Source organism: Myotis myotis, unplaced genomic scaffold, assembly GCF_014108235.1.
Source record: "Myotis myotis isolate mMyoMyo1 unplaced genomic scaffold, mMyoMyo1.p scaffold_m19_p_24, whole genome shotgun sequence".
NCBI lineage: Eukaryota > Metazoa > Chordata > Mammalia > Chiroptera > Vespertilionidae > Myotis > Myotis myotis.
Genome location: NW_023416329.1, coordinates 2,169,618 through 2,196,528, shown reverse-complemented (window position 1 = coordinate 2,196,528; position 26,911 = coordinate 2,169,618). Strand labels below are relative to the sequence as shown.

The 26,911-nt window shown below is 61.7% G+C and overlaps 1 protein-coding gene across 15 annotated transcripts in view; it reads right to left on the bottom strand.

Moving 5' to 3' along the window:
* The window catches only part of LDB3 (LIM domain binding 3), a 56,098-nt gene that overhangs the window by 26,181 nt on the left and 3,006 nt on the right, over positions 1 to 26,911 (bottom strand). For 2 of the 15 annotated variants that reach the window (XM_036355952.1, XM_036355959.1), the window contains exons 3-9: positions 21,061 to 21,212; positions 20,554 to 20,629; positions 15,479 to 15,501; positions 14,302 to 14,505; positions 12,218 to 12,232; positions 9,600 to 9,769; positions 9,113 to 9,149 (exon numbers count right to left, since the gene is read on the bottom strand). In XM_036355952.1, coding sequence (XP_036211845.1) covers positions 9,113 to 9,149; positions 9,600 to 9,769; positions 12,218 to 12,232; positions 14,302 to 14,505; positions 15,479 to 15,501; positions 20,554 to 20,629; positions 21,061 to 21,212 — 677 coding nt within the window. Of the gene's footprint in view, positions 1 to 3,100; positions 3,770 to 9,112; positions 9,150 to 9,599; positions 9,770 to 12,217; positions 12,233 to 14,301; positions 14,506 to 15,478; positions 15,502 to 18,974; positions 19,384 to 20,553; positions 20,630 to 21,060; positions 21,213 to 26,911 lie in introns of those variants that run through there. The other 13 variants (XM_036355953.1, XM_036355960.1, XM_036355948.1 and 10 more) reach the window with 10 other exon arrangements.

The following is a 26,911-nucleotide window of genomic DNA, read 5'->3' as shown; positions in this document are numbered from 1 at the left end:
ACGCTGGTCCGAGGACTGCCCTGGGAGTAGCCAGGCACTGCCCAGACTGTCCCAGGGCAGAGGTCACGAGCTGTTTACCAGGCATCACTGAACTGCTCTCCTCCCCCAGTGAGGTGTAGGGTTGGCAGAGGGAGCCACGGAGCCCTGGAAAGGCTGGGGAGCGGGCTGGAGAATGCCTCCCACAGGAGGGAGTGAACCCCGACGGACCAGGGCAAGGGCCATGTCCTGACCAGCCCCCCCCCCGCCAGCTTTAGTTCAGAAAGGAGGCCTCGGACAGCCCTGCTGGGGCCTGCAGCATGCCGGCCCCGCCCTCCCAGGAAGCTGCTCACCCGTCCTCATGGAGGAACCTGGCTGCTCACAGCTTCTCTGGGAAGCAGCTGCAGTTCCTGGAGCCATACTGCCCAGCCAGCCGCCAGGCCCTCCTCATGCCATGGGCCGCCAGGCCTCAGAGAACACCCAGCTTCCCTGTCTGCTTCTCCCTGACCCTGGCCCAGGTTTCCAGGGGCTTCTGGGAGCCGAGGCCGCTGCTCAGGACAGGAGGGATGACGATGTCTGGGGGAGACAGGACTGTACAGACAAACCGAACATTGATTTTGTCCCCTTCACTCCAATTGCTAGTCAGACCAGCTTACGTGGTGTGTCCCAGGCATAGCTCCAAACGACCCCTGGGCTCCAGGGGCGAGGTGGGCCCCAGGAGAGTCCATGCTCTACCGCAGGGCCAGGGCCAGGGACAGGCCGCCGCTGGGGCCTACGAGTGGCATCCTACCGAGCAGCACTGTCTGCAGATGCCAAGCAGCAGGCCCCAGGAGAGGGGCAGCATGTGCCCAGGGTCTTGTCCGGGCTGTTTCCTGCCCGAAGTTTCATTAGCCCCAAACGCCGAAGAAGGTGTCCCAGGGAGCAAGCAGAGCACTTACGTGGCCCCAACTGCGAGGAAAGCCACGCAATCCCCCAGCCAGGCGTAGGAGTCTACCTGCCTCTTGCCCTGGTCATAATTCACTTCAAACATCTAACAAGAACCAAACCAAACCAACTGTACTCAACTACTCAAGGCTTCAGGAGGGGGTGTGGCGAGAGGAGAGACAGGCTGGCCCCGGGCCCCTTGGCAGGCCATCTCGTCCCTCGACCCAGCTGGCATCAAGGGGGAACACGCCAACCTTATGCCTGCTCTGTGGTGCTGGCCTTTGGTTGATGCTCTTCCTGATGCCAAGGGTATTAGGTACGGAAAGGACATTATGGACGCATTATGGACGGATTGGGGAGGTGCTGGGCTTGGGCTCTGTGGTTGCTGGGCTCAGGCTGACCTGCTGGGGAGGTGGAGGTGTTGTGGTTGATGGTGCTGGGGGTGCTATTGTCGGGGTGACAGTGCTCATTGTATTAGTTCAGAGAATGGAACATGAACATCTCTACTGACTGGATCACAGAACCCAGTCAGGCTAAATGTTCACGCTGCCATCCGCCTGGTCAGCGTTTCATCTTGCAGCCTGAAGACTGGCTGTGGCTCGGGGCGCCCTGACCACGTCACTCCGCACGGTCACCTCCAGGGCCCATGGACACTGCAGTCTGTGCAAATGACACCCTCGAGATCGGGCCCGCGATCCCCACAGGCCGCAGCACCCGGCGACATTCACTAGCTCCAGGCACAGTCAAAACCCCACAGCCCTCACTCCACTCCGACCACTCCTGACCAAACGCCCTCTGCACTGCCTCTACCCCAGCCACCGTGGCTAACCCGGGGTTCCGGGACCCCCCTTCTCCTCCTCGTCCAGCCGTCCCTACCTACACAGCGATCCTAACTGCTCTTGAGGACCAGGGCCCAGGCCCTTCTCCCAGGGAGCCTGCTCTGACACCCAGTCGAGGGGCTTGCCCTGTCTCTAGACCTCACGCCAACAACCTTGCCTCATGGTCAGCCACGGCCACATCAGCGCTTTCTCGTTTCTCTGGCACCCACAGCAGCCAGGCGTACACGGGCTGCTGTGTGAGGACAGCCCTGCACAGAGGGCTGCCTGCAGGGGCTGGTGGGCATCCCTGGGAACCTTCCAGAGCACCAGGAGGGCTTCCACACCCCGGGGTCAGGACAGGGAAATGTGAGGCCACCAGTTCTGACGGGCTCGGGTCCTCTGTCAGCCCAGGACACTCACTGCCTGGGCCTCTCTCTGGCAGCCTCGAGCCCCACAACCCACCCCGGGGCCTCAGCTAAACATGTGCGTGCGCTCCAGGATGCCTCGGTGCAGGCAGGAGCACGCTCCATCTCCTGGCTGATCCCTCAGCACACTGGCCCTGCCTGGCCCGGAGCAGAGGCTAGAAATGGGAAGAGATAGGAGGCCCGAATGGAGCCGCTGGCAGGGGTTTGGAGAGCGTCTGGGATGTGGGCGGGATAGAGCAGCCGCCCTGGCCAGCCCTTCCAGATGGGATTGCCAAGGTCCTTGGAGGCAGAGAGGAAGCCTGTGCCCAGGCGGCAGGAGCGGAGCAAGGCTCTGGCCAATCCTGACACGGCGGCAGGGGCGTCCTGATGGGGGCCTTGGCGTCCGCCTCTGTTTGCTAAGTGCAGTTGGTGTCATGTTCTCAGCCAGTGGTTTTGCTTTCAGGAACCAGGCTGATGGGTTGACAGAAGGGTGGGAAGGAGGTGAGCCCGCCAGCCTGGCCCTTCCCAAATGCTCTGGATGAGGACAGGCCCCAGGTGGGTGGGTGGGGCCAGCAGGCCAGCTGGAGGTCCTCCGCACCTCCCTGACCCAGCAGGACTCCACCGGGCACATTTTCCACCTCCTCTCCCCTGTGCCCTGCCCCTTAGTGCAGGCGTGCCCTCCTGAGCCCTCCCTGTCCCCGGCACAGGGCCAAGCAGGGGCAGTGCCTTCCTAGCTACAGCTAGGGGTGGGCAGGGGCCTCTGTGCACCCACCAATATACACTGCCCTGGGGGACCCTGGGGCTGCCCACCTGGCACAGCACAGACTCCCACGTGCATTCTCTGGCCTGAGCTCACAGCCCAGACAGGGCCCTTGTGGGGGAAACCAGCGGAGGGCAGAGCCCCTGGGGCGCCTGTCCCTCCCTGGCTCAGACCTGCGCCTCTGGAGGATGCACACAGCACAGCAGGACCGAGGCTGGTTTGTTATTTCAAATCCTCTTTATTTCAGAATGAGCATGCATATCTGTACCGGAGAGAGGGCTGGGCAGCTAGCACACATGGCACGGAGGGAGAGCACATGCCAGCCTCACCACAGGCGGAGGGCCTGCCGCCTCTACCTAGGCTCCCGCTCCTCCAGGGCTCCAGCTCAGAGGCAGCAAGGGAGGGAATGGGGCAGGGAGTCGCCTCCTCCCAGGACCCTGCTCTATGGGCGACTCCTCCCAGACGGCACTGGGCAGGGCTACTCTCCCAGCCACTGAGGGTGGCAGGGAATCCACTAGGGGCGAGCTGCCTCCCTTGGTTCTGGGGTGTTAGGCCAGCAAACCCCATCACATCCTCTCTGAACTACGGCTACGGCCCTGGGTATGGCCCTGGGCGGGGAAGCGGAGGCACAGGCTGTCTGGGCGGTGAGGGTTGCACTGAGGGGGTGCGTGGGTGCAGTGCCGCCCTGACTACGAAGGTGCCAGCACAGCTCTACATATTCAAGCATCGCCGTGGGGCTCACACGCCAGATCTGTGGGGGGAGTGGCAGGCGGGGGCTCCAGGCAGTCTTTTAGCTTTTAACGTTAAGGATTTGGGCTGAAAGGCCATGGTGCCAGTTGCGCAATTTGGCAAAACGTGGGCTGTTACGTTCCGTTTCAAACCTTTCCCTGTGGCAGAGAGAGAGAGAGAGAGAGAAAGAGAGAGAAAGAGACAGACAGACACAGACCCAGAGACAGAGAAACAGAGAGAAGAGAGAAAAGGGAAAGAAAGGGGTTAGGGGATGTGTCCGCCAGTCTCTTGTCTGGGGGTGGGGGGTGGGCAGAGGTCATGGGAGCGGGGGTTTGGCTTGGAGAGGCTTTGCCTTCCCGGGAACTTTCTACATGGTCAGGCCTGGTTTGGGTCAAGACCAGAGTCCCAAGGACCAGTTTGGAGGGACTGAAGCCTGGACCTGAGTGAGTGGGCGGCATGGAGAAGCCTGGCTGGAAGCCTGAGGACAGCGTGGCCTCGTGGTGAGGCCTGGGCAGGGCTGCTTTGGCTGTGGGATCTCGAGGCTGAACACATAGGCGGGGGCCTCTCCTGGCCCCAGAGCCCTCACTGGGCATGAAGGAGGAGAAACACCTGTCCCTGTGGTGAGGCTGGGCGAGCAGGCCTGCCACCTCGCTGTGCTGCCCACTCTCTGCCAACCCTTGTCTGTCCCCAGAGAGAAGCCTTCCGACACCATGCCTGGCCCTGCCCTTCCGGGCCTGAGCACGCCAGCACACACGTGCACACGTACTCACAAGACTGCCGGCACACATACAGGGCCAGGACTTCCTCCACTTCCCACCAGCAGGGCTCTGGGCTCAACCCACAGCCCCTCGGCTGAGGGCACAAGAAAACTAGGTAATGAACAGCCAGAAACACAGAAATGGAGGGGAGGAGACTCTGGGAAAGGCCGTTGACATGGATGCCGGAATCCTGACCCCTGCCGGGGCTGCAAGGGCCTCTCACGCCTTCAGGCCAGAGGCGCACCTGGTGGCCCAGGGTCACAGTCAGCCACATGGAACTGCTCACGCAGGCCATGGACTACTACTCAGCAACAAAAAGACACGAGCGAGCCATAGGTGTGCTCAGTGGGCACGGGGAAATGCGAGGAGGGCATGAGGAGCCGCGGCAGGTGGATCGGGCAGTTGCGGGAGGGCTTTTAGAGGGCGACGGTGTTGGTTTGAAGGCAGATCTTAGCTGCCAAGAAGCAGAGGAACCCTCGAGTGAAAAGTGAGAGTGGGTGCTTCTTTGGGAGAGACACTGGCCGGGGGCTGGGAAGAGTCCGGAATCCAGAGGCTTTGGGGGAGGGGGTGGGAGAAGAGATGTGTATGAGGAGAGGGAGTGAATTAGGCCAACAGAGAATCCAGTCCCACAGGCCGGAGGCTTTATGATCCTACTTATACAACATTCTCTAAATGACAAAGTTATAGAAATGGAGAAAAGATCACCGCTTAGCGGTTGCCGTGCCACAGGGTGGGGAGGGGGTGTGGTGGTGTCGCGATAAAAAGGCAACAGCAGGGAAGGCTTGGGGTGGAAGGGTTCTGCACCCGACCGCCAGCGGCCACACCCAGCTGTGCCATTACCATTGGGGTAAAGGGTGCTCTCTGTATTATTTCCTACAACTACATGTCAATCTGCAATTATCTCAAAATAAATGGCTCAATAAGTGAATTGCAGCTATAAAAATCAGGAAGGTCAGGGTTAGGTCTTTAAAAACCAGAGGAGGCTCGTCCTACATGTCTCCGTGTAACAGTCCCACGTCCCCACATTTACACTTGGCACCTGCCCCTATCGGCGTTACCTGGTGGACGCCCCACACCTTGAGTCCTGCATATTTGGTCTCTGTAAGATTCTGCTGGACAGAAGGGGCCCACTGCTCACATAGGTGAAAGCACCCTAATGCCCAGAGGAGCCTAGGCCCAGAGGCATCGTGAATGGCCTGAGCCACCTGGAGACTCAGCATCGGACGCCCTCCACGCGCCAGCCTCTCCGAGGTCAAGAGAAGGGGTAAGACAGCATGGGCAGAGGCCCCGCCGCCAGGCCACACAGCCTGCCAACAGCACCAGAGACCACCCGGAGAGCCACCCAGGCTGCAGTCGCAGCACAGCCAGCCGCCCTGCCCAGCCAGCCGCCCTGCCCAGCCAGCCGCACTGACCAGCCAGCTCCACTGCACAGACAGCCGCACTGCCCAGCCAGACACCCTGCCCAGCCAGCTCCACTGCCCAGCCAGCCGCACTGCACAGACAGCCGCACTGCACAGACAGCCGCACAGCCCAGCCAGCCGCCCTGCACAGCCAGCCGCACTGCCCAGCCAGACACCCTGCCCAGCCAGCTCCACTGCCCAGCCAGCTCCACTGCCCAGCCAGCCGCCCTGCCCAGCCAGTTCCACTGCCCAGCCAGACGCCCTAGCCAGCTCCACTGCCCAGCCAGCCGCCCTGCCCAGCCAGCTCCACTGCCCAGCCAGCCGCCCTGCCCAGCCAGCTCCACTGCCCAGCCAGTCGCCCTGCCCAGCCAGCCGCACTGCCCAGCAAGCCACACTGCCCAGCCAGCTCCACTGCCCAGCCAGCTCCACTGCCCAGCCAGCCACCCTGCCCAGCCAGCCGCACTGCCCAGCAAGCCACACTGCCCAGCCAGCTCCACTGCCCAGCTAGCTGCACTGCCCAGCCGGCCGCCCTGACCAGTCAGGCCTGCGGCCGCTGCATCAGCTCAGGCACAGCGCAGGGAGCCAGGGAGCGCCTGAGTCTAGGGAGCCTGTTCTGGTTGGAGCTGTTTGGAAATCCACAGGCAGCCAGACAGGAGTGGGGAGAGAAGGAAAAGGAGAGGGGAGGGAGAAAGGAAGGGAGAGAGGTCCCAGACGCCCATAAGGGCTGCTCAGGGGACATGGAGGCTGTCCTGGTCTCTCCAGCTGTGGCTTTCAAACGTGCTAGGCTGGCAGAGCACCAAGGACCAACATGTCCACAAAATGCAGGTAATTTCGTTGCCAATAGCTGCCCACTGCTCCTCACGGGGGCTCCCTTTGAGCGAGGGCCCTGAGCCAGGTGGCACCGGAGTGGGCCAGGTGTACACGGAGGAGCTGAGTGCTCCCAGGGAGGGAGGACCCTGTGGGGAGGGAGGACACTTTGGAGTCCTGGGCTATTGGGAGGGCCAGGCGAGGAGAGGAAAAGGAACCCCGAATGGGCTTGGAGAAGGGATTGGGGGAGGTCACGTTGCTTGTGGAGGGGTGTGCAAGGCAACCCTCCCCTTCACCTCCTGTGAGCTCATCACTACAATCAGCCTGATTCCTTCACCTGGGGGCCTTGGCGAGGAAGGCCCTTTACAGGGAGCATTAGGTGAGCACAGAGACTTGGAGATAGTTGTGCCACCAGGTGGGGACCAGGGATCTCTACACATAGGGATCTCTACGCCAGAGGAATCCCAATTCCTCACAATTCCGGCCCTGCCTGGATGAAGCCCCATCAGGGCTGCCTCGCAGGGACCTGCCTCCTACGGTCCCAGAGAGGCTGGCAACTTCTCTGAGGTTAGAGGTTTGGCTTCTGGGTGGAGGCCCGTTGGTGCTGCTCTCCCAGAGGCGCTGGGCGCCCGGCACTGCCCGCCTGCAGGGAGGTGCCTGCCTGCTGCTGGGGCTGAGCAGGCTGTCTACAGAACCAGGCAGGACCAGCTTTAGCAGGTACTCCTGAAAGCCAGGATGGGGCCAACAATGAGGCCTGGGGCCACCCTAAATACTGCCTGTTGTGTCTCCTCACTCAATAACTTCTCAGTGTCTACAAATATCCCAGGGAAAGACAAAAGACAGGAGTCCCTGTAATCTGCCGCCACCAGTACCCTCCTGCCTCCTGAATGGCGTCCAGTTAATGCGGTACAAGCGGAGAGTGGCCTGCGGGAGGAGCGGCGAGTGGCCAGAAGTACACCAGAGGGGGCAGGGGCCAGAGGCAGGGCTGCCTCATGGGAGGGAGAGCAGGCCCCCCTGCCAGCTTCTTGTTGGAAGGAACCTGGGGACTTTGAAGCTGTTTGTTTTGTGTGTGTGTGTATGGGGGGGGGGGGTGGTGCTGTGAAGCGCTTATCAAGTCTCAGGTAAGGCTAAGCGCCCGCATCTACTAGTATGTGGGTGGCTTCAAAGGGGAGGTGGGACGAACAGAAACAGCACACAGGAGCAGGGACATAGGACAGGGTGAGCTGACAGCTCAGTCACACTTAAAACAGCTGGATACTGGTCCTGGCCGGGTCGCTCAGCTGGTTTGAGCATCATCCCCATACCCCAGGGTTGTGGGTTCAATCCCCAGTCAGGGCACATACAAGAATCAACAGATGAATGCATTTAAGTAAGTGGAACAACATCCACCTCCCCACCCCCCGTGCCTCAACCCAATAAATAAAAAATTGAAAAATACAGCTAGATACTAACTCTTGAGCTAAATCAAACATCATCTCATTCCAGGCGCAGATGGCACATCGCAGGCACTGACAGGCGGGACCCGCCTTGGGAGCTGCACGCTGTGTCAGCAGCCTAGAGGGACCTTTAGGCCCGGAAGCCCAGCCAAAGAGTGGGAGCATTCGGAGCAGCAGCAACCGGTTCAGAAAGCAAGTCCACACCAACTCCAGCAGCCCGAGTTCCACGCCCGCACACCCTGTGGCCACGCCAGCAGGTTAGCGAGGACAGAGAGCTTGGCCCAGAGCGGAAGGCGGCTCTGAGCCCCAGCCTCCCACAGAAGCCACGCAGGGTGCACTTCCAGGGCGGATTCTCTCAGGAAGAACATGCAGGTGACATTTGCATCCAAAGTACAGTACAGCACAGTCACACTGGGCTCGATGCCCATCATGGAAGACCCTAGTGGGTTCCAGTGGGTGCCTGGGCAGTGTGCCCCCTCATGCCATGGTCCATGAGCACCTGACAGACCACAGGTGGCAGGTTAGTGGCTGTGGCCTCAGGCCTGCCAGTGTTTCAGAACCATATCTTGACCTTGAGACACCTAGTCCTGCACAAGCTCCTCCTCATGCCCAGGGCTTGTCCTTCCTTACAGCAGCTGCTGTATTTTGAGCAATTTACAGAACTGATACCTCACGGTCTGGACAAGTGAGCCCAGGGCTCAGCGCCCATGCCCAGCACAGCCCTCCTGGTGCCTGCTTCCTGCGCCTAGCCTCCAGACTCACAGGGTGTGCAGGCACGGCAGCTGGCTCGGTGCCCCACAGGGAGAGATGCCCTCGTTCTCAACAGCCTAGCAAAGGCCAAAGCAGCCCTGCCCCCGGCCCTGGACAGGCCAGGAGAGCCCAAGTCCTCACACCTGGGCCCAGGGGACAGAGACTCAGCTGCAGGCACCCACCTCACTGACCTGGGCAAAGGCCCCTGCATCTGCTGAAGCCCCTTAGGGGCCAGGTGTTTCCAAATACATGAACGTGAGAGGTGCCTTCCATAAGTCCTGTGACCTGGGGGCTGCCGGGAGGGGTGGGATTAGGAGGGGCAAGGCCAGAGCCTGAGTCCGGGCGCTTACCTTGACCTTCGCAAAGCTTCCTCATCAGGGTCTTGCACTGTGGGGAGAAAGCCGCTGGTCAGGAGGCGAATCGGGAGCCCAGGAGAGAAAAGCTACCTGAGCTCTGAGGACAGAGGCCCTGCCCAGGACTGGACAGGGCCTCCCCGGCCTATGAACGAGGAAGGGAGAGCTGTGTGCTGGGCAGAGGGCCGCTGGGTGCGGGTGGTCAGAGGCGTGGGCAGCTCTGGGCAGTCATTTTGCCTGGAAACACCATGCAAGCCTGCTGCCCGTTGTTTGGTCAGGGCGCTGAGCAGAAGGCTCTGTCACTTGCCTGCCCCAGGGTCCAGAAGGGCTCCAAGGGCCGCTGTTCATCTCAAGGCCAGCTCAGCTTCAGGGGGTCAGGGGTCAGGGGCTCAACTCCCTGGCTTCTGTGGACTGCGGAGTGGGACCCAGGACCCTCGTGGTCCCGCAGCACCTTGCCTTTCTGCCCGCCCCCGGCCCCACTCACTGTACTCAGTTCCTGTCATCTGGGCCAGGATGCGGAAGGAGCGAGACTGAAGGTTGGAGGAGCGGCGGGCCCACTCATCAGCCTCATCTTCCGGCTTGTTCTGGTTCTTAATCACAGCCTGGTACACGGGAGAGGCGCTGTCCACCGCGAGGTCTTTAACCGGAAGGCTCCTGCGATGCAGAGCGACCGGTGGGCGAGGGCTGGGCTGGAGCCTGCTCCCTACCTCCTCCCCTCCCCCACACTGACTCCCGGGCACCCCCCGCGGTGGCCCCTACTTGTCTGAACCCACCATGCCCTTTCCCCACTGCCACCTGAGAGCCTGGGGCAGGGGTCAGCTGGGTGCTCAGTGCTCAGGGTGGTCACAATTAGACAGTGATTCCTCTCACAGGGGGTCAGAGGCGCAGGTCCTCCAGCCAGCACCCCCCCACCCCAACTTGCAAGTTGCAGGCACAGACCTGAGGACATCCCACCTTTAAGGAGAGAGGAGGCAGGAGACATCTTCTAGAAGTAATTTCCAGCGCCCTGAGCAGGCCCTGAGTTTGGGGCTAAGTGAGGACGGGTCAATCGGGACCCTCCCCCCAGTGCCGTGACCGCCTTAGGAGAGGACTGAAGGCTGTGACTTGGCTACACACAGGCAGGCACAATAGGGTGGGGTGGGGTGGGGTGGGGATGAGAAACACAGCAACGAGGCCATGTGGGGGGTATCACCTGCAGATAGCAGGCTCTGCCCTGGGGGTGCTGGGAGTGGAGCTGCAGGCGGGTTCCTGGTCTCTGCCCCCGCCTATTGAGGGCGACCTGGTGGCCTTCCCTTGCCTTAGACTCCCAGGACCCGGCACATAGTAGTGCTCACAATGTAGCTGGATAAATTAATCCCATATCGGAGCCAATCCCAACCCAGAGCCGCTTGGGTTCAGTGCCTCCCAGACTGCGGGCAGGGTAGATCCAAAGCTTTCTGGGTGCCCACGCACCCTGCCCAGCCTGCGTGACTCAGGGGGAGCTCACAGCACTGCCGCCTGCCTCCCCGGCCAGCGGCCCAGCCAGGCACGTGCTGATGCTGAAACAGCTCCAGCGAGACCAGAAGACCAGCTCCCGGTTACAGCGTGTAGGGGCCCAACAGAGTCAGGGCCAGGCTTCCCGGCTCCCAGCCCAGTGTCTTTCCGTCAGACTCACAGTGACAGGGCTTGGAAGGCCACTTCTGTGCACTGGGCCTCAGACACCGCAGACGCTCTATGCCTAGAAAAGGCCCAGCCCAGACACCGGCCCTGTCGGCAACCCCTGCCTGCCTCTCAGGCTGCCTCTCCCTGCACCCCCAGGGCCTCCTCAGTTCCCACATCTTCTACCCTCTGGACAAGGAGCCCTCCAGCACTGATCTTGTCTCCCATGAGTCTCTGGGCTTGGCACCCTGTGTCTGGGTCAGGGTGGGCTACAGCTGCAGGTAAAGACAGGTGACAACAGGAGGCAGAAACGGGCGGAGCTGCCTCCTTGCCTGAAGGCTGTGCCCTGGCCAGGGAGCTACAGGTTGGGGTCCATGGGGAAGACCAGTGAATCCCTCGGGGTCCAGGCAGGGAGGAGCCCTTTGGATCAGGAACAGAGGAGGGTGGGGTCTCACTGGGGGTGCCATTTCCAGCACAGGCAGATGTCCCAAGGGTCTCAAAGCAGAGGCTGGGCCTACTGTCTTTGGTGAGGCGGGCGATGGGAAGGCACAATCAGGGCGCCCTGTTCTGCCGGGAGGAAGTCTGGACTGTGCTGTGGGCCGGAGTGCAGGCCCAGGCCAGGCCTCTCCTGTGAGCCTGCCCACACTGAACTCTGTGCCAGGAAGCAGCCGGACGCCTTTGCTGCAGTCTCCCCAGAACGTGCCCTGAGGTGCTCCCCGTCCTCCCTGAGCTCCCAGGGCTCCAGGCTGCTGGGAATGTGTCGCTGGGGCTTCCGTCCTCGGCCCCTTCCTACCACCTGCGCGGAGACGGGTGAGCCTGCAGCAGAGCCGGGAGCCCGCGAGGGCACTCTGAATAATAGACGCAGAGAGCAGAACAGGCCCCACGTCCTGGGACCCTGGGTCTGAGGCTGGAGCTCCTCCCAGCACGACCTTCTTGCCACCAAAAACACTCCAGAGACCACAAGTTAGGGTCACCCTGGGGCATTGACCCCACTCACACTGCCCTCAAGCCTGACTCGTCGTTGGCCCCCTTGGGTGGCCTTGGCAAGCGCTGGCTCCTTCAGGTCCAGGTTCTGGGGTCTGGGGAGGGGCCTCTAAGAGGCCCCCTTACCACCCTCTGCCCTGAGTAATGGCCGGCGTGGATGCTGAACGGCAGGTCTACAATCTCCCAGTGCAGCAGAAAAGGCCGGGGGAGCCCCGCGAAGCATGGCAAGGAGAACACAGAGACCCCAGCCTGGGGCCAGCATGAGTGGTTTTAACTCTCATCTGTGTCCATAGTGACATTATTCGGGGGCAAACCCTCAAAGACAAGCCTGTACAGGCCGCGGGGCATGTCATGTGGCTGTGAGGTAGGCGTGAGGAGAACACAGACAGAGGCACTGTCCTCAGGCACAGCCCACCAAACCCACACACCGCCCCACAACCAGACAGACGGACGATGGAACAGACACTGGAGTCTACTTACGCCAGTGGCGACGCCCTGCCAAGCAGAGGAAAGCCCAGCAGTGAGTGTGTGTCCATCAGGGGATGGCAGGGGCGGCGCACACACAGGGGAGCAGGGTTGGGATCAGAAATGAGTTATGGGAGTGGGATGGATAAAGGAGGAAGAGAGAGACAAAAAGAAAACTGTCAGTGAGGAAGGCATCATGGAAATTCACAGCAGAAACGGAGCACCTTAGGCACCGGGCCGAGGGCAGCTCTTACCACGCGCACCAGCCCCGCAGGGCTGCGTTAGGAGGAGGGGAGTGCATGGTGCTTCCCAGGCACACAGGGCAGGGCAGGGCAGGGTGGGGCTGGGAGAGGTAGCAGGGAGATGGGAACAGTCCTTCCAGAAGACCAGATAAGGTTAACGGTGCATCATGTTAAAAAGACCAAACAATAGCATCCTTTTCCCAAGCGCAGAAAGTCAAGTTCTTTTGCAGAGTCGTTCTTCCATTATCTGCCACTGAGCTTCCCCTTGGCAATGGTGGCCACCCTTAGGAGCACACCAAGGACACACCTGCCACATTCTGGGGCAAACAAGTGTGAGCAGGAAATCCCTGTTATCTCTTCGGCTTAGCCAGGCCGCTTTTTTCTGGGTTCACATGAGATAAAGGTTGTGTTTTTAAAATTGCATTGTCATGGTTTCTGCTTCGAGCCATGGAATGAAATCAACACTGTCTAGAGTTCCGCCTGAGCCAGGCCAGTTTGAGACCCACAGCTCCAGGGCGAGCAGCTCCCGCCCGCTGGTGGCCCCAGGAAGCACCGCCTCCTTGGCTAGGCTCCCCCCTCTGCCCCGAAGCCTGCACTCAGAGCACAGTGGCGTTCTGCAAAGGTCAAACACTATTGGAGTTTTCTGGGACTTTTTAACCCCTTGATCCCTCTTACAACATTGTTTTTCTTAGTTTCAGAAAAAAGTACATCATTTTAAGACTTTTTTTTTGCCTTGAGTTGCTGGAGATACTGAGTCAGGGATAAGATGTTGGCCAAAGAGATAGTCAGTCAGCTCTGAAAATCAACACTCATGTCATTCCCAAGCAGAAAACAGTCGCTCTGTGTGTGTGTGCGCACGTGTGAGACAAGAGAAAGACAGAGAGAGGCAGAGAACAGAGAATGAAAGAGGCAGAAGCACACACAGAAAAAGGAAGAGAAAGAGAAACCAAGGGAGACAGAAACACAAAAAGAGGAAGAGGTCCCACCCAGCCAGTGTGGCTCAGTGGTAGAGCCTCGACCTGTGAACCAGGAGGTCACGGTTCAATTCCCAGTCAAGGGCACATGCTGGAGTTGCAGGCTCGATCCCCAGTAGGGGTGTGCAGGAGGCAGCTGATCAATGATCCTTTCTCATCATTAATGTCTCTCTCTGTCCCTCTCCCTTCCTCTCTGAAATCAATAAAAATATTTTTTTTAACAAAAGAGGAAGAGGTCCCCATTAATGTTTGCACTATTAGCAGTTTCATCCACAAATGATTTTCAGCCAACTCTTCCCTATTTAGCCCTCAAGTGGAGAACAGGCAAATTCCAGGGACCCCGACGCCCTCAGTCCCTCGGACCTGGGGTCAGGCTGCCTGGGGCAGGCAGGAGGAGCAGCAGCCCAGCCTGGGGCTCCAGGCTCCACAGCCCTTCCTAGACAAGAAGCCAGTCACACATTGGAATCGCTCTCATCTCTGGAAGAATGCAGCAACCTCTCTCCACAGAAAGGCTCAGTGAGGGAAGACCGGGGTATCCAGAACGAGAGTGTGACTCAGGTTAACGAGATTCCAGAGGTCTCTTCCCAACCCAGCCCCACGGGGCCCGGGAAAGGCAGAGGCTGTGGCAGCATGTGGAGGAGTCGCCATACTCTGCGTCTCTCCCTTTCTCCTACAGCTGGCCCAGAGATTAGTTCTGAGGAGAGGACACCCTGTGCTGGGCCCCTGGGCTGTGCCGGGAAGCCAAGGCCAAGGAGGAGAGCCGGTCTTGATGCCTAAGGTCTCTGCGGGTGCCGGCAGCCTGGCACCCTCAGCCTCGCGGGATGAGGCCCAGCCAGCGGCTGAGGTGGTGAGCCGTGAGCCACTGCGGAGGGAGGGCGCTTACCCACTGAAGTCACTGCCCTGGGCCTGGGCCTGCCCAGCAATGGCGTCCATGATGGCGTCCTGGGAGTACATGCTGATGGGCGTGTTGTACTGTGCGTGGATGATGGTGGCCTTGCCGCCCAGCCCCTTCACCTCGATGGGCTTGTGGGTGGACAGGGCCGAGTCCTTCAGGGCATTGGGGTTGAAGCGCTCCTGGTAGTCCGCACTAGGGGGAGCAGGGGGTGCAGGGGGGAGGTGGGAGGAGAGAAGGGCAACAGGTGGAGTTACCTGGGCCATCCAGGGAGGGCTGTGGAGGTGTCAAGAGAGACCACCCAAAGTCTGATCCCCGGGCCAGGTCGGAAATCCTCGCACCTCCCCACAGCCCCCTGCAGAGGCTGCTCTTGCCCGTCTGGGCTTCCCCATCCCTGGAGGTCCCCGCTCAGGCGAGCCATCGCCCAGGGCCAGCAGGGGGCGCCAGGCGTTGGAAGCTCTCACCACACCAGCCGGGAAGCAGAGACAAAATGGGTTGGGGAGAGGGGCTTGGGAGTGTGGCACAGGCGCTGGGCCACGGGGCCAGGCAGCAGCAGCCCAAGCAGAGTCCAGGACGGCCAAAGGCGAAAAGCAGCCCCGCTGGGCAACCATGGAGATGGTGGCCTCGTTCCTCTGCCGCGGACCTCATCCTGCCAGCCGCCCCCTGGTGGCCAGCGTTCTGCTCCTCTGGATGCTTCGGGCGAGCTTCTTCCTCAGAGCAGGGCTCTGCTCAGGCCCCCTCAAGTCCCGCCTGCTGTGTGGCCACCAGTCTACCCAACAGGGCTCTCCCCTTGACAGGCAGGTGCTCCCCAGGCAAACACAAGGTCAGGGGCAGCCCGCTGAGGGTCCCACCAGGACAGAGATCTTCAGGCTCAGGAAGAGCCCAGGTCAGGCGGCGCTCCCCCGCCGCCCCAGAGCCGCCTGCTGGCCTTGGGCAGCTGCCCGAGATGGAGAACTGCACGCAGGGCGTCAGGCCGAGCCCTAGCACCCCTCCCTGCGCTTCCCTCCACACTCGCGGCTTCACGCATGCAGGCGCACTTGAGACAAATGCACCCCCTCGCACGCATGCACACACACGGACACATGCTGGCACAGGCACACGTGGTCCAGACCGACGCATGCTGGGATATGCACGCAAGAGCACACGCATGCTTTCCTTCGATACTAACTTGGCTGGAGAGTTGGCTATCACCTGGGAGGAGAGAAAGAGCAGGGAAGAGGGCTGTCAGGGAGGCTGGGCCAGGAGGCTCGGCCAGGGCCAGGGCCAGGGCCAGGGCCCACGGCAGGGCAGAGCCGCAGAGAGTGCCGAGAGGGGTGCAGAGCTGAGTCCACAGCGGCTTTCCTCAGTGGGTCCCTAGTACCCAAAGCTTTGCCAAGAAGGGTTATGGTCCATCTTTAAGGGCACATGTACATGCAATCCCCACACAGCCTGGAGGAGACCCTTAGCTGCCGCTGCCAAGGCCCAGGCACCTCCTGGCCAGACAGCAGCTTTGGACGTGCCCTTGTACAGTGGGGGCTCTGGGAGCTCTGCTCCCTGGGCAGGAGTTGCATGGTGCTAGGGTGTATGTGAGGTGGGGTGACCCACAGCCCCAGGGACCTGCCCTCCCTCTCAGGTGAGGGGCAGGCAGCCGTGGCCACTCCTCCTGGGCACAGGGGTGGGGTCTGTGCGGGCTCCAATTACGGCTCCTACAGGCCCTGGATGGGCAACAGGCAGAACGAGGAGCAAGGAGGCTCAGAAGTCTGGCTCCAAGGCTGATGGCAGGAAAGCCTCAGGCAGGCAGCCCGTCTCGGGTACCACAGAGGCCCTCGGCCCTCTCCTCTGAGTGAGCCTCCGGAGCACCCTCTCCTTGGGCAAGCATTGCCTGCATTCATCCCTTTGAGCACAAATTCCTTGCCCCAGCAGATCCTGCCGCTATCTGAGGCCTGGAGGGGTGAGGGCGGAAGAGTGCATGTAGCCTCCTTGCCCCAAACTCAGCCAGCGTCTCAGATGTGACCACGGTGGGCTCTGACAGGGGAGCCTGGGCCCCAGCTGGCCTGGCTCTGCTCATCCTTTGGCCCAGACCCTGGGGATCCAGGCAGAGCCAGGGCCCCTGCTCAGCCTCAAGCCCATGTGTCAGAGCTGATAAAATGTCCTCTGTCCTCCCAGTCTCAAAATAGCTGCCAGTGGCGCTATATTAGGAGAGGCCAGCACAGAGCTCCCATCCCCTCTCCATCTTTGGCCAGTGCTGACAGCTGCAGGGTCAGCTCTTGCCCTGACCAGTGTGCCCCCTGCAAAGGGCAGCCTTGACCTCTGGGGCTGCCTCTGCCCTGCCTGGGCAGCCAGCTCCTTCTTGGGCATTGATTCCTGCCCCCTGCTTAGCTCCCGTCTGCAGACCTGGGGGCTGGGAGGCCTGCAACAGACATAACTCAGAGGCCCCAGAGCTGAAAGACCTGCACAGGGCCCTCACAGCAGGGTGGCCTGGCGGGCACTGCCTCCAGTCCAGCCCCAGAGAGAACAAGAAGGGGTGCAGGGATGCTCAGGCCCACTGTCCCTGTACCCCATTCGTCTTCTCACGCCTCCCAGGATAGACGCTGCCAGGAAAACACACTGCAAACTGCTCAGAGAGAGAGAAGGAGAGAGAGTTGGGGAAGGAACTTCCTTTTAAAGCCAGACTGGACAGAGTCCAAATCTTGGCCCTGCCTCTTCCCAGCACTGACTGGGCAAGTCACCTGCCTCCCTTTGTGAAAGGGAGGTGGCAGCGCCTGCCTCACAGACGGCTGTGCAGACTGAACGGAACACCGAGAGGAGAGCCTTGGGTGGGCTCCGTGTCCAGTGGGCGGACTCGGAGCATCTGCACACTTAGGAAGGCAGCGCCTCGGCCCAGCAGAGGCTGCCCAGGCTGGCAGCTCGCAGGCTCCGCCCTGCCTGTGGCCCTGCCGGCAGCAGCGCTGGCCTTCCTCTGGAGGAAGCCCTCCCTCCCCAGCCGCTTCCCTTGGAGGACACGCTGGCCTCTGGTGCTGAGTGGTGCCAAGTTATACTGTAGTACTTGTCAGGTTCCCAGAAGTCCCTGTGCCCAGAGGAGGGCACCTTGGGAGTCATGGGAAAAGGGGGTGGGGCTGGCCTTGACTTCCCGGGACAGGTAGGTGGGTCCCTGTGGCCATGCAGGGGAGGAGTCAAGTCGACCCAGGTGCCAGTCCTACCTGCCACTCATTAGCTGTGTGACCTGGGGCGAATGACTCACTCTCTCTGGGCGTCTAGTCTCAGCGGTACGGGGTGGGGAGTGGGGGGCGGGAATGATGCTGTCTCTGAAGGTGCTAAGAGAGAAGTGCTTGCTGTTGTAGGGCCCTGACCAGACTGAGGCTCAGTACGGCGGGCCTCATGCAGGCCGGGGACCAAGAAGAGTTACCAGCCCCTCCAGGGCAGAGGAGGGGCCATTTCTATGCTGTGTTGCTGGAGTTTTCTGGCAGAAGCTGCTGGGGAAAGAGCCAGGGGTATATGGCTCTGCCACCTCGGCCCAGGGAAGTGCCGAGGCCAGCTTCACTCAGGATCTGAGAGAGCTGGGGCCCTGGGGAGGGGGTTTTCTGGGGGAGTAGCGAACTGTGGGGCACCTGGTTCTTTCTGTGGCATGGGCTTGGGTCAGACTGATCTGGGTTGTAATTCTGGCTCTTGGTGTACCAGCTGTGCACCCCCAGGGAGTGGCGGGTAGTACGTACTGAGCCGCCAGAACAGAGCTCAGCGCTGTGCGGGCTGTCGCCCTCAGTCCTCCCAGCTGCCCTCCTAACCACTGGACCACACGCCTCCACTCAGCCTGCTCTGCTCCGAGCACGCAATTATTAGGGAGCACTAGGCAGACTGCACGGGCCACGGAGAATTAGAATGAGGTTAACAAGCAGGAAGCACTCAGGGACTGCCGCAGGCTCTGCTTGAGGCTCCTTCCACACCCCCACCCCCACACCCCCAACGCGCCGGCTCTGGGTTTTTCATTCCTGTGCTCACAGGGTCCTACCAGCCAGACCTCAGCAGGCAGGGTGGGCTGCTATTATGCACAGCCCCCCTCTCCTTGGGGTCCTGCTTCCTTGCGGCCCCACCCCAGCAGGATCAGTACTGCAAGCCCACACCCTTCACAGCGCTGCCAAGCCTCTCTGAACCCAGCTGAGATACTTCCCCCTCCAGGCAGCCTTCCCAGACCAGTTAGCCTTAGAGAGCTGCCTTCCCACCTCTCTAATTCCTCCTTGCCCCTGCCTCCAGGCCCCCGGAAGGGTAGAGATGAGCCTGTCCCCTGCCCTGGAGCTCCTGGGGGCAGCAGGCTTTGTCCTGTCCTGGGTGTGTGTGTGTGTGTGTGTGTGTGTGTGTGTGTGTGTGACAGTTTTGGGTGTCAGAGTCTCTTGCATTCAAGCCCAGCTCGGCCATTTAGTTGCTGGACAGCTGGACTTTGACTTAACCCTCCCCAAGTCTGTTTTTCCCTCTGCAAATCCAACCCGTCCCCCAGGTAGTTGTGCAAAGCAATGCGCGTGGCCCACGCCGACGCCAGCAGCAGCTGCTCCCACTCTCAGCCTGCAGGTCCTCCTGGGGTTGGGGCTGGCGATGGAGGCCAGCTCCTCACTCTGATCACCTGACCAGGCTGTCTGAGCACTGAGGACCCAGGTGGCCCCGGACCACCTTGGAGAGCTGTGTCCGTTACCTACCCTCCTGGGAGTCCAGCACCTGAGGCCTTTCCTCGGAGGCTCATCTGATACAGCTGAGCCATCTCCCTCAGCGTCTCCGCCGAGTACAGGCCAATGGGGTTGTTATACTGCCTGGGCTGGCTCGAGCCCTGGGGCGCTTTCGGGCTGAGCGAGTGCAGGGCTCCCTCCGAGCTGGTCTTGGCCCCCGGGCTGCCCTGAGGAGGACCAGGGTCAGAGGCCTCCATGTGGGAGGAGAAGGCGGAGGTCTGGGAGAAGGAGGCGCCTAAGGTCTGCCTGACCTCCGTGCCCGGGCCGGCCCGCACCTCGGGGTTGGTGTCCAGAGCAGGGTCCTGGCACAGGGTGGCCGCCATGCAGGGGAGAGAGAAGAGAGCAGTGAGAGGCCACACGCATCCAGCGCTTCTGTGTGGACCTGAAACAGAGGGTTAGTGCCGGCCGCGCAGCTGCTGCTCTGGGCTCAGGGGGCAGACGGCACACCTGGAAGAGGGCGTTTGTCAGGAAGAGCAGGGGGCACAAAGCTCTGGCCCAGGGCTGGCACCCCCTGGACAGAAAGCCAAGCCACCTGCCTGGGGGGTAGAGGAGGCTGGAGCAAGGGACTCTGGGTGGGTGGGGGCACCCACCTCCACTCCATGTCTGCTTCTCCTTCTCCTGAGTAAGGAGCCCTGGTGGGCAGAGCCCAGCCTCCTGTTCTGACCCCACACTGATGCCCCCACATGGCCAGTGAAGGCCCAGCTGGCAGTGGGCAGGCAGAGCGGAGGTGCAGGAGGGGAAACCGAGGAAACAGGGGCTGACATTTGGCCCCTGGGCTCACCTCTGCAACTTCCCCTGAGCAGCCTCTGCCTATGTCCCAATCTGCCACCCTCCAAGCCCGTCAGCCTTCCTCTCCCCTCATCCTGTCCCGTGCCCACTCTGCCTCACTGAAGAAACAGGGATCAGCATAAGCTCATGTCGGGAGGGGAGGTGGGGTGGACCTCCCAGGCCTGGGGCCCACAGGGCTGAGCTGCTTAGAGGAAGCTGGGAAGGAGCCTGGGGCACAGGGCGAGGTCTGTGGCCAGGGCTCCACCTTCTCTCCTGCCTCCTGGTCACCACCAGCGTTTGGGGCTGGGCTCTATGGCGATGCAGTTGGGAGGAGGAATGGAAATCGGAGGAAGAAAGCCTAGATCAGAGGAGAAAACCCAGGCCCCTCCACACCCAGGGGCTCCTCCAGGATGCCCGTTCAAGCTGGGCCTCCAGCTCTCCTGCCACAGTCCCCTGTCCCCGGCCTCAGGAAGGGGAGGGTCAGAGCCCTGGACACTGTGCCCCCGGCTGTGAGGACGCGGCCTAAGCTGCTGGCACGTGGGCCTAGCCATGAGGCCCTGGCAGGTGGCACCCAGGCAGGCTCTCCTCTCCCAGGGCTGGCCCCCTTCCCGGGTCAGCGACGGCAGGCAGTGGTGGGGCAGGACTGACCCCTTGCCATGGGACTGCACCCCAGGACCAGGGTCAGCGACGGCGGGCAGCGGGGGGCAGGACTGACCCCTTGCCATGGGACTGCACCCCAGGAGCCGCGTCTGGGAGTGGAGTTGGCCACCAAGTCAGCACCTACCTTCTGGTGGGGGATCACTGGCAGAGGAGACTGGATCGGGGGCGCTGCCGTGGAGATGGGAATGGGTCGCTTCGACCTGGAGAAACCAGAAATGAGGCCACGTGAAGACAGTCACGTCTGGGCCAGGAGCTCCGCGGAGAGCCATGGAGGCCGGTCAGAGAGCCCGAGACCCACTGCCCACCGGCAGGCGGGTGGCTCCAGGAAATCGCTCGTCTAACCGGGGGGGGAAAGCATGGCCTTGGGCACTGGGCAGCCACGGGCCTCTGCTGGGGCCTTGGGGGGCTGCCTGGAGGAGAGAAAGCAGGGAGGCCTGGCTTCCAGGCCTGACGGCCCACGCCTGGCAGCACCAGACCCACCCTCCCAGCCTCGTCTGTCTAGTGAAGCACAGACGTGGAGGTGCTTGACGATGACTTGGGCCTGGTCCTCCTCTGGCCCAGCTGCCCTGCGAGACCTTGGGCACAGGGCTGGGCCCACCCCCAGCCTCCCCGTCTGGAGGGCTCCACCTACTTCTGCAGGGTGAGGCTCAGGTTGTAGCTGGCAGACTTGATCTTGTTCTGGGCCTCCAGGTGGGTCATGGTGTCTGTGTTCACGCCGTCGATGGCTACCACGAGGTCCCCCTGGCTGAGCTGGGACTGTGCCGCCTTGCTGCCTGGAGTGATCTGAGAGGGCGCAGATGGGGGATGAGCATCAGGAGGGTGGGCCTGAGGTTGGGTCAGGCTTCGGGGAAGCGTCACCTGGAGTCATGGGTAGAGGCCTGCCATTTTGTCTTACACTGTGGCTGGCACCGCGGATCCCCAGCCGATCCCTCCTGCTGGCACGCAGCCGTCACATCTCCTAGTGCCTGTGTCTGCGTGTGGCTGGTGGATGTGGGGGGAGGTGGTGCACACACCCCCAGCCTGTCCCCAGCAGTCGGTCTCGTACCCTGCACCCTGCACTCTCTCTTCTCGCCGGCTGACTGCATGCAGAGGACCCAGAGGACAGCTGAGCTACTAGCAGAAGAGACCTGAGCCCTGGGGCCGCACTTGGAGGAGAATGACCACAGTGCGCTGCACTGGATGCTGCATGAGTGAGAAATGAACTTTCCCTGTGCCGAGCCATTGGGCTACACGGGCTCTTGCTACCAGTTTGCTGACTGCACCACCTGCACCTTAGAACCCACGAAGCACCTCCCAGCTCCCGGAGGGAGGCGATAGGCAGGAGCAGGCTCAGCACCACCACAGAGATGCTGCCAGGTCACAGGTAGGATGAAGCCCCTCACAGAGCATCCTCGTGTGAGTGCCTAGAGCTGCCATGCGAGGGAGCCCAGCAGGCTGGGCGCTGTCAACCCTGCCGGGTGAGCAGGCTGGCACACGGGGCAGGGCTTGGTGCTCTGAGGCCTTCATCCTGCCCGAAGGGGAGGTGTGCTGGTGGGAGCCAGTTCCCAAACCCTGCACCCTAATGACAACACAGAATGTTAGAGTCTGCCCCCCCTCCCCCCGCATCACAGAATGCCAGGCCTGCACCACCTGGAGCACCCCACACAATGCCAGGAAGGCCACACCCCAGGAACATTATGTGGGACTCTGGCTCCGACCCCACTGACATCATGGGCAGTGCCCCGCTCTACACACCTGGCTCCCGCCACAGAGCCTGGGGCTGTGGAGACCCGGCCAGCAGGGCCATCACGGGAGACTCTGGAGGCCTCGTGACGTCACCTGAAATAGTCTGGTGGCCGCTGTGGGGACATTCCGGGGAATGTGATGAAGCCTCACCTCTAAAGACGCCTGAGGACACGCCAGGTGGCGCTGTGCATCACTGGAGTGACCACAACGTGTGGAAGGCCAGGCAGGCCCCACCCTGAGTGGCGCTGGGAAGAGGAGCCTGGCTTTGCCTCCCCAACTGCCCACCAGCCAGCCTTCCTGGTTCTCTGGGCACATGGCTCCACCGTCCTGGCTGGGCCCAGGGACGAGGCCGGCTCCTGATGCTGGCAGACGTTCTTTTCTGGCCAGGGCCTCGGGACCATCTTAGAAGGAGCCAGAGAGGACGCGGGGACAGTCGCCTGTCCTTGGGTGTCAAGCCTCACAGGGCTTTGGCCCGGCAGGACTCTCCCCTAAGCCAGAGCCCTGCGGCCACTGCCCGCCAGCCTGTGCCCAGGTGCGCTCGGCAGGTCGGCCCGAACTGAGCGGATGACCCCGTGACCACAGCAAGAGTGCTACCTGCTTGCACAGCCACCTCTGCCCAGAGCAGCCTCCCGCCCTGGGTCTGCTGAGACCATGAGGACAGGAAAAAAACGAACCCAGGACGCGGTTGGCAGTGGGCCTGCAGTCCAGCCTGCTCCCCAGGACTTCCGAGCTACCTCTCAGCCCGCCTCTCACACTGCACACCACCCTCCTGCCGGCCCAGGCCCAGGAGCCTCCACCAACACAGGCGCTAAACAGGGCCCAAAAGCAACAGCAAAGGAACACAAAACACCGCAGGCTGAGAAGGGACTCCTGAGGCAGGAGCCGCTCTCTCCTCCTGGCTTCTTCCGGCCTGTGCTCTCCCAGCATCTTATACAGACATTGTCTACAAAAGTGGAACAGACTTACTCTGAACACCCAAATACCCACCACCAAGGCTCTAATCGACGGTGACATTTCACTCAACTTGCTGCTCCACGTGCCGGTCCCTCCCTCCACCCACCAGGCCAGCTTCGCCAGAGAAAGCACAGCCCCGGGGCTCCCATTGGGATGAAGTGAGCAGGCCACTGCCCTCCCGTGGACTGCCCCCAGGGCCCCCCAGCCCACTCCCCCACACCAGGGCTCCCCAGATGCTTCTAAGGAACCACAGAGAAGGCCCATCACCCTGCGGCAGGGAGCTCCCAGGTGAGGGGGTGCTGTCCACACAGACCCCAGACAGCAGGGCAGGCCTGCTGCCTACAGAAGTGATAACTGCCAGACAGGCCCAGAGCCATGTCCAGAACATGGTGGCTGACAGTGTGAGCAAGGACACCAGAATGACATCCAAGAGAGGCTGGGCCAGATCAACTCAGGAAGGGGGTGGGGGTGGGGTTGGGGAATATGGAACGTCCTGCGCTTGGAGCCCCTCTGGGCACAGGCTGGCTCACACCAAACTTCCCCTTGCCAGGCCCTGCCTTGCTCCCGGCAGCCTCAGGTACCCATGGGTGGTCCTTGTCCCCAGGGTAGAGCTCAGCCTCCCTGAGGCCTGGTCAGGACCAGGCTCCTCTGCCCCTGGCGCCTCTCTCCCTGCACCTGTGTCTGCCCATCCTGGCTCAACTGCCTGGCCTTTGGCCACTGAGCAGATCCAGGACCCTGGCTGCCACCCTCCTGCAGGGAGTGCTCTTCAGTTCTGCCAGCTTTCCACAGAGAGGCGGGTGCAGGCTGGGATCTCCAGCTGGGCCCAAGGGTCATCCCATCCCTCCCCACTGCAGGGGAGGTGGGCCCACAGAAGGGTGGGCACCCTGCGCTCTTGCCCGGAGCCCCGCGCTGTGAAGAGTGCGGTCCAGGCATAAGACACACATGGGTCTCTTGTTGGACTCTAGCCCTCTCTGCTTTCCTCACCCCAGGAAGGACCCAAAGCAGCCAAATCCTTGGGGGTTTTCTTTTCTTTAGTTTTTCTCCTCTTAAGCATTTGAAGGGCTCTTTGTAATCGTTACTTCATCCCACTGCACTTTCCGCCTCTCCTGTCACCAGCTGGGAACCAGTCCTGGCAGAGCTCCAGGCCTGTGTCTCGGCTCACAGGTTCCCGCAGATGGGCTCAAAGTGCTTGGGGCCAACATTGCCACCAGGAGTCCTTCCACCTGCTGAGCCGGGTCTTCAGGGGCCCCAGAGGGACACAGGGCTAACGATGCCAGCGAGCAGCTGTGGCCCCACCACCTGCAGGAGCCCGTGGGGAGGAAGTGAAGGGACAAGCATGGACTTTGGTCTGAGCCAGACCTGAGGTTGCAGTGCCAGCCCCATGCCCTGTGCGTGTGGAGAGAAGGACACCCTGGTCCCAGGGCAGCGAGCATTGCACTGTTAACAGGGAATTGTGTAAGGCGGGCAGAGAGCTGAGGGAGTTTCAAGGAAGCTCCCAACTAAGGAGCCAAGTGCTGCCCCAGCTCCTCCCCCTGGAGGAGCCAGCAGGGTGGGGCTGGGAGGCTGCACCCCTGGCTCCAGAACGAGAGCCAGAGCCGGCAGAGTGGGGTGCACAGGGCTTCCCTGGCTGAGCAGCCTCAGCCACATGCCGCCCCTGGAGGGCCTCGCACCCACCGGGGAGAGATACTCTGTCCAGGCTGCTGGGGAAGCAAGGCGCCGGTGGGGCTCAAGGGCACCCATGCCACTGGCTCCTGTCTCCTCAGTTCCCAGGCCGCTGGCAGCGGAGGGAAGCTGGAGGGCAGCTGCGCTCCCCGAGGAAGTCCCCAGCCATCTCTCCCCATGCTCAAAAGCAGACAGGCCCTGCCTGCCTCCCACTCCAGATTTGTCCACATCAGGGTGATGGGAGGGGTGCGGGGTGGGGGGGAGTGGAGCGAGGGCAGCCGGTGGATGCTGGGATGGTGTCGCTTCCAGCATCTCCTCCCCACCCTTCCCGGGGGATTTCCCGTGGAGCCCTAAGTGCATCTAACATTGTGCGATTAGATTACTGCCTGCCACGCTCTTAGAGTCCCATCTGGACTCCCCTGGGGCCTTGCTCCATCCCCCACCCTCCTACTGGAAACGTCTGTCTCCCCATGGCCCCATTTCCAACCCCAGCCTGGCCAATAAGCAAGGCAGAGTCTTATCTAAGCTTAAAAAGCGTCTCCTTGCACAGAGGGTTCTAGGGCAGGGAAACCACTGTACACTGGATGGCAAACGCATGTCATCGAACATTTGTCCAAAACCACAGAACGTATAACAACAGGAGTGAGCCCTAATGAACGGGTGGTGATGTGTCCATGTAGGCTCATCAGCTGTAACAACTGCACCGCTCCGGTGGGAGAGGCTGACAATGGGAGGCTGTGCATACGCAGGGCCGGGGGGGGGGGGGGGTGACGGAAAATCTCTGTACGTTCCCCTCAATTTTACTGTGAACCTGAAACTGCTCTAAGAAAATAGTCTAAAGATAAAGTCTCTCCCCGCTGCCTGACCTACTCCAGCGCCTCCTGGCACGTTCCCCTCCCTCCTCACCTCAGGCTTCCTCAGGAAGGGACAGCAGGCCCTGCCTCCGCCACCTCCCAGTGGCTCACACCAGCCATCTCGCTCTGGCCCCTACACTCCACACAGGACAACGACCTCCCTGCGCCCAAAAGCCAGGGGTCCCTGGTTCTTCTCCAGCTGACCACACCATCCCCTTCCCTGGCCCTCCAAGGGTCTCTCGAGAGCGCTCCTCCTCCAGTCCAGGCCCACAGCTCCGTCTGTGTCCGGGAGGTCACCTGCAGAATGCTCCCGGGGGCACATCCCTCCCGGCGGGCCTGCAGAGTACTGGGACACGGCAAAGTCCCTCCAACCCTCTTAAGACGCTTCCTGGGGAGAGGGGAGGCGTGGTCCTAGGGGCCTTTGCAACGATAGACTCTGACCTGGACGGGAGGGGCCTGTGTAGAGAGGGACAGAGCTCTCCCAGCCTGGAGGGCCGCCCAGCAGGGCCCAGGGGCCTCCTCATGCTTGCTGCCGCTGCCCTGGAGCCTGGGGCGGTCCATGAAGTCGGCCCAGGGCCTTGGAGGTTCTGGTCTCTAGGACCCCAGCCAGCCTCGTGCCCACTGCCTTTGGGCGTCACAGGGCAGGGAGATCTGCCAGGGAGGGCCTGCTGGGGGCCGCTAAGACGCATTCCCGTGGAGGGCCTGTGGGCTCTCCAGTTTGCTCCTGGGTGGGGGCGCCTGGGAGGCTTGCCTGACCTTAAAGGCTATAAACAGCTCGGCCTGTCAGCACTTGGAGGCGCTGCCCAAGCAGCAGCTCCAGCAGCTCTGGATTCCAGGAATTGCCGGCACAGCTGCCCCAGAATAGTCTTGGCCTTCCCCTCCCTGGGGACCCTCTGTGCTCTGGTCCCCATTGTAGCTGGCAGAGTCTGACAAATACTGGAGCTGAAGACTGCCAGCTGGTCCACAGGGCCGGTCCCTGGCCTGCCCGCCCAGGCAGAGGCCCTCTCCCCGCCATTCTCACAACTAGTGCCCAGGGACAGCAGGTGCCAAGGACTCCACAGGTGCCCGTTGGTTCCATAGCATCTCACAAAGGCACTGTCTTCCTTTTACAGGGTGAACCCACCTCTCCAAGGTGACAAGCTGGGAGGAGCAGAGCTGGACAACAGCACACGCCTCTCCCATTAAGGGGAGGACCCAGTGTACACCCAGGGGCAAGGCCCAAAGCAGGCCCAGACTCTGGGCCAGTGGCCGGCGGGGCTGGCACAGGCTGGCACAGGTGGGCGGGCC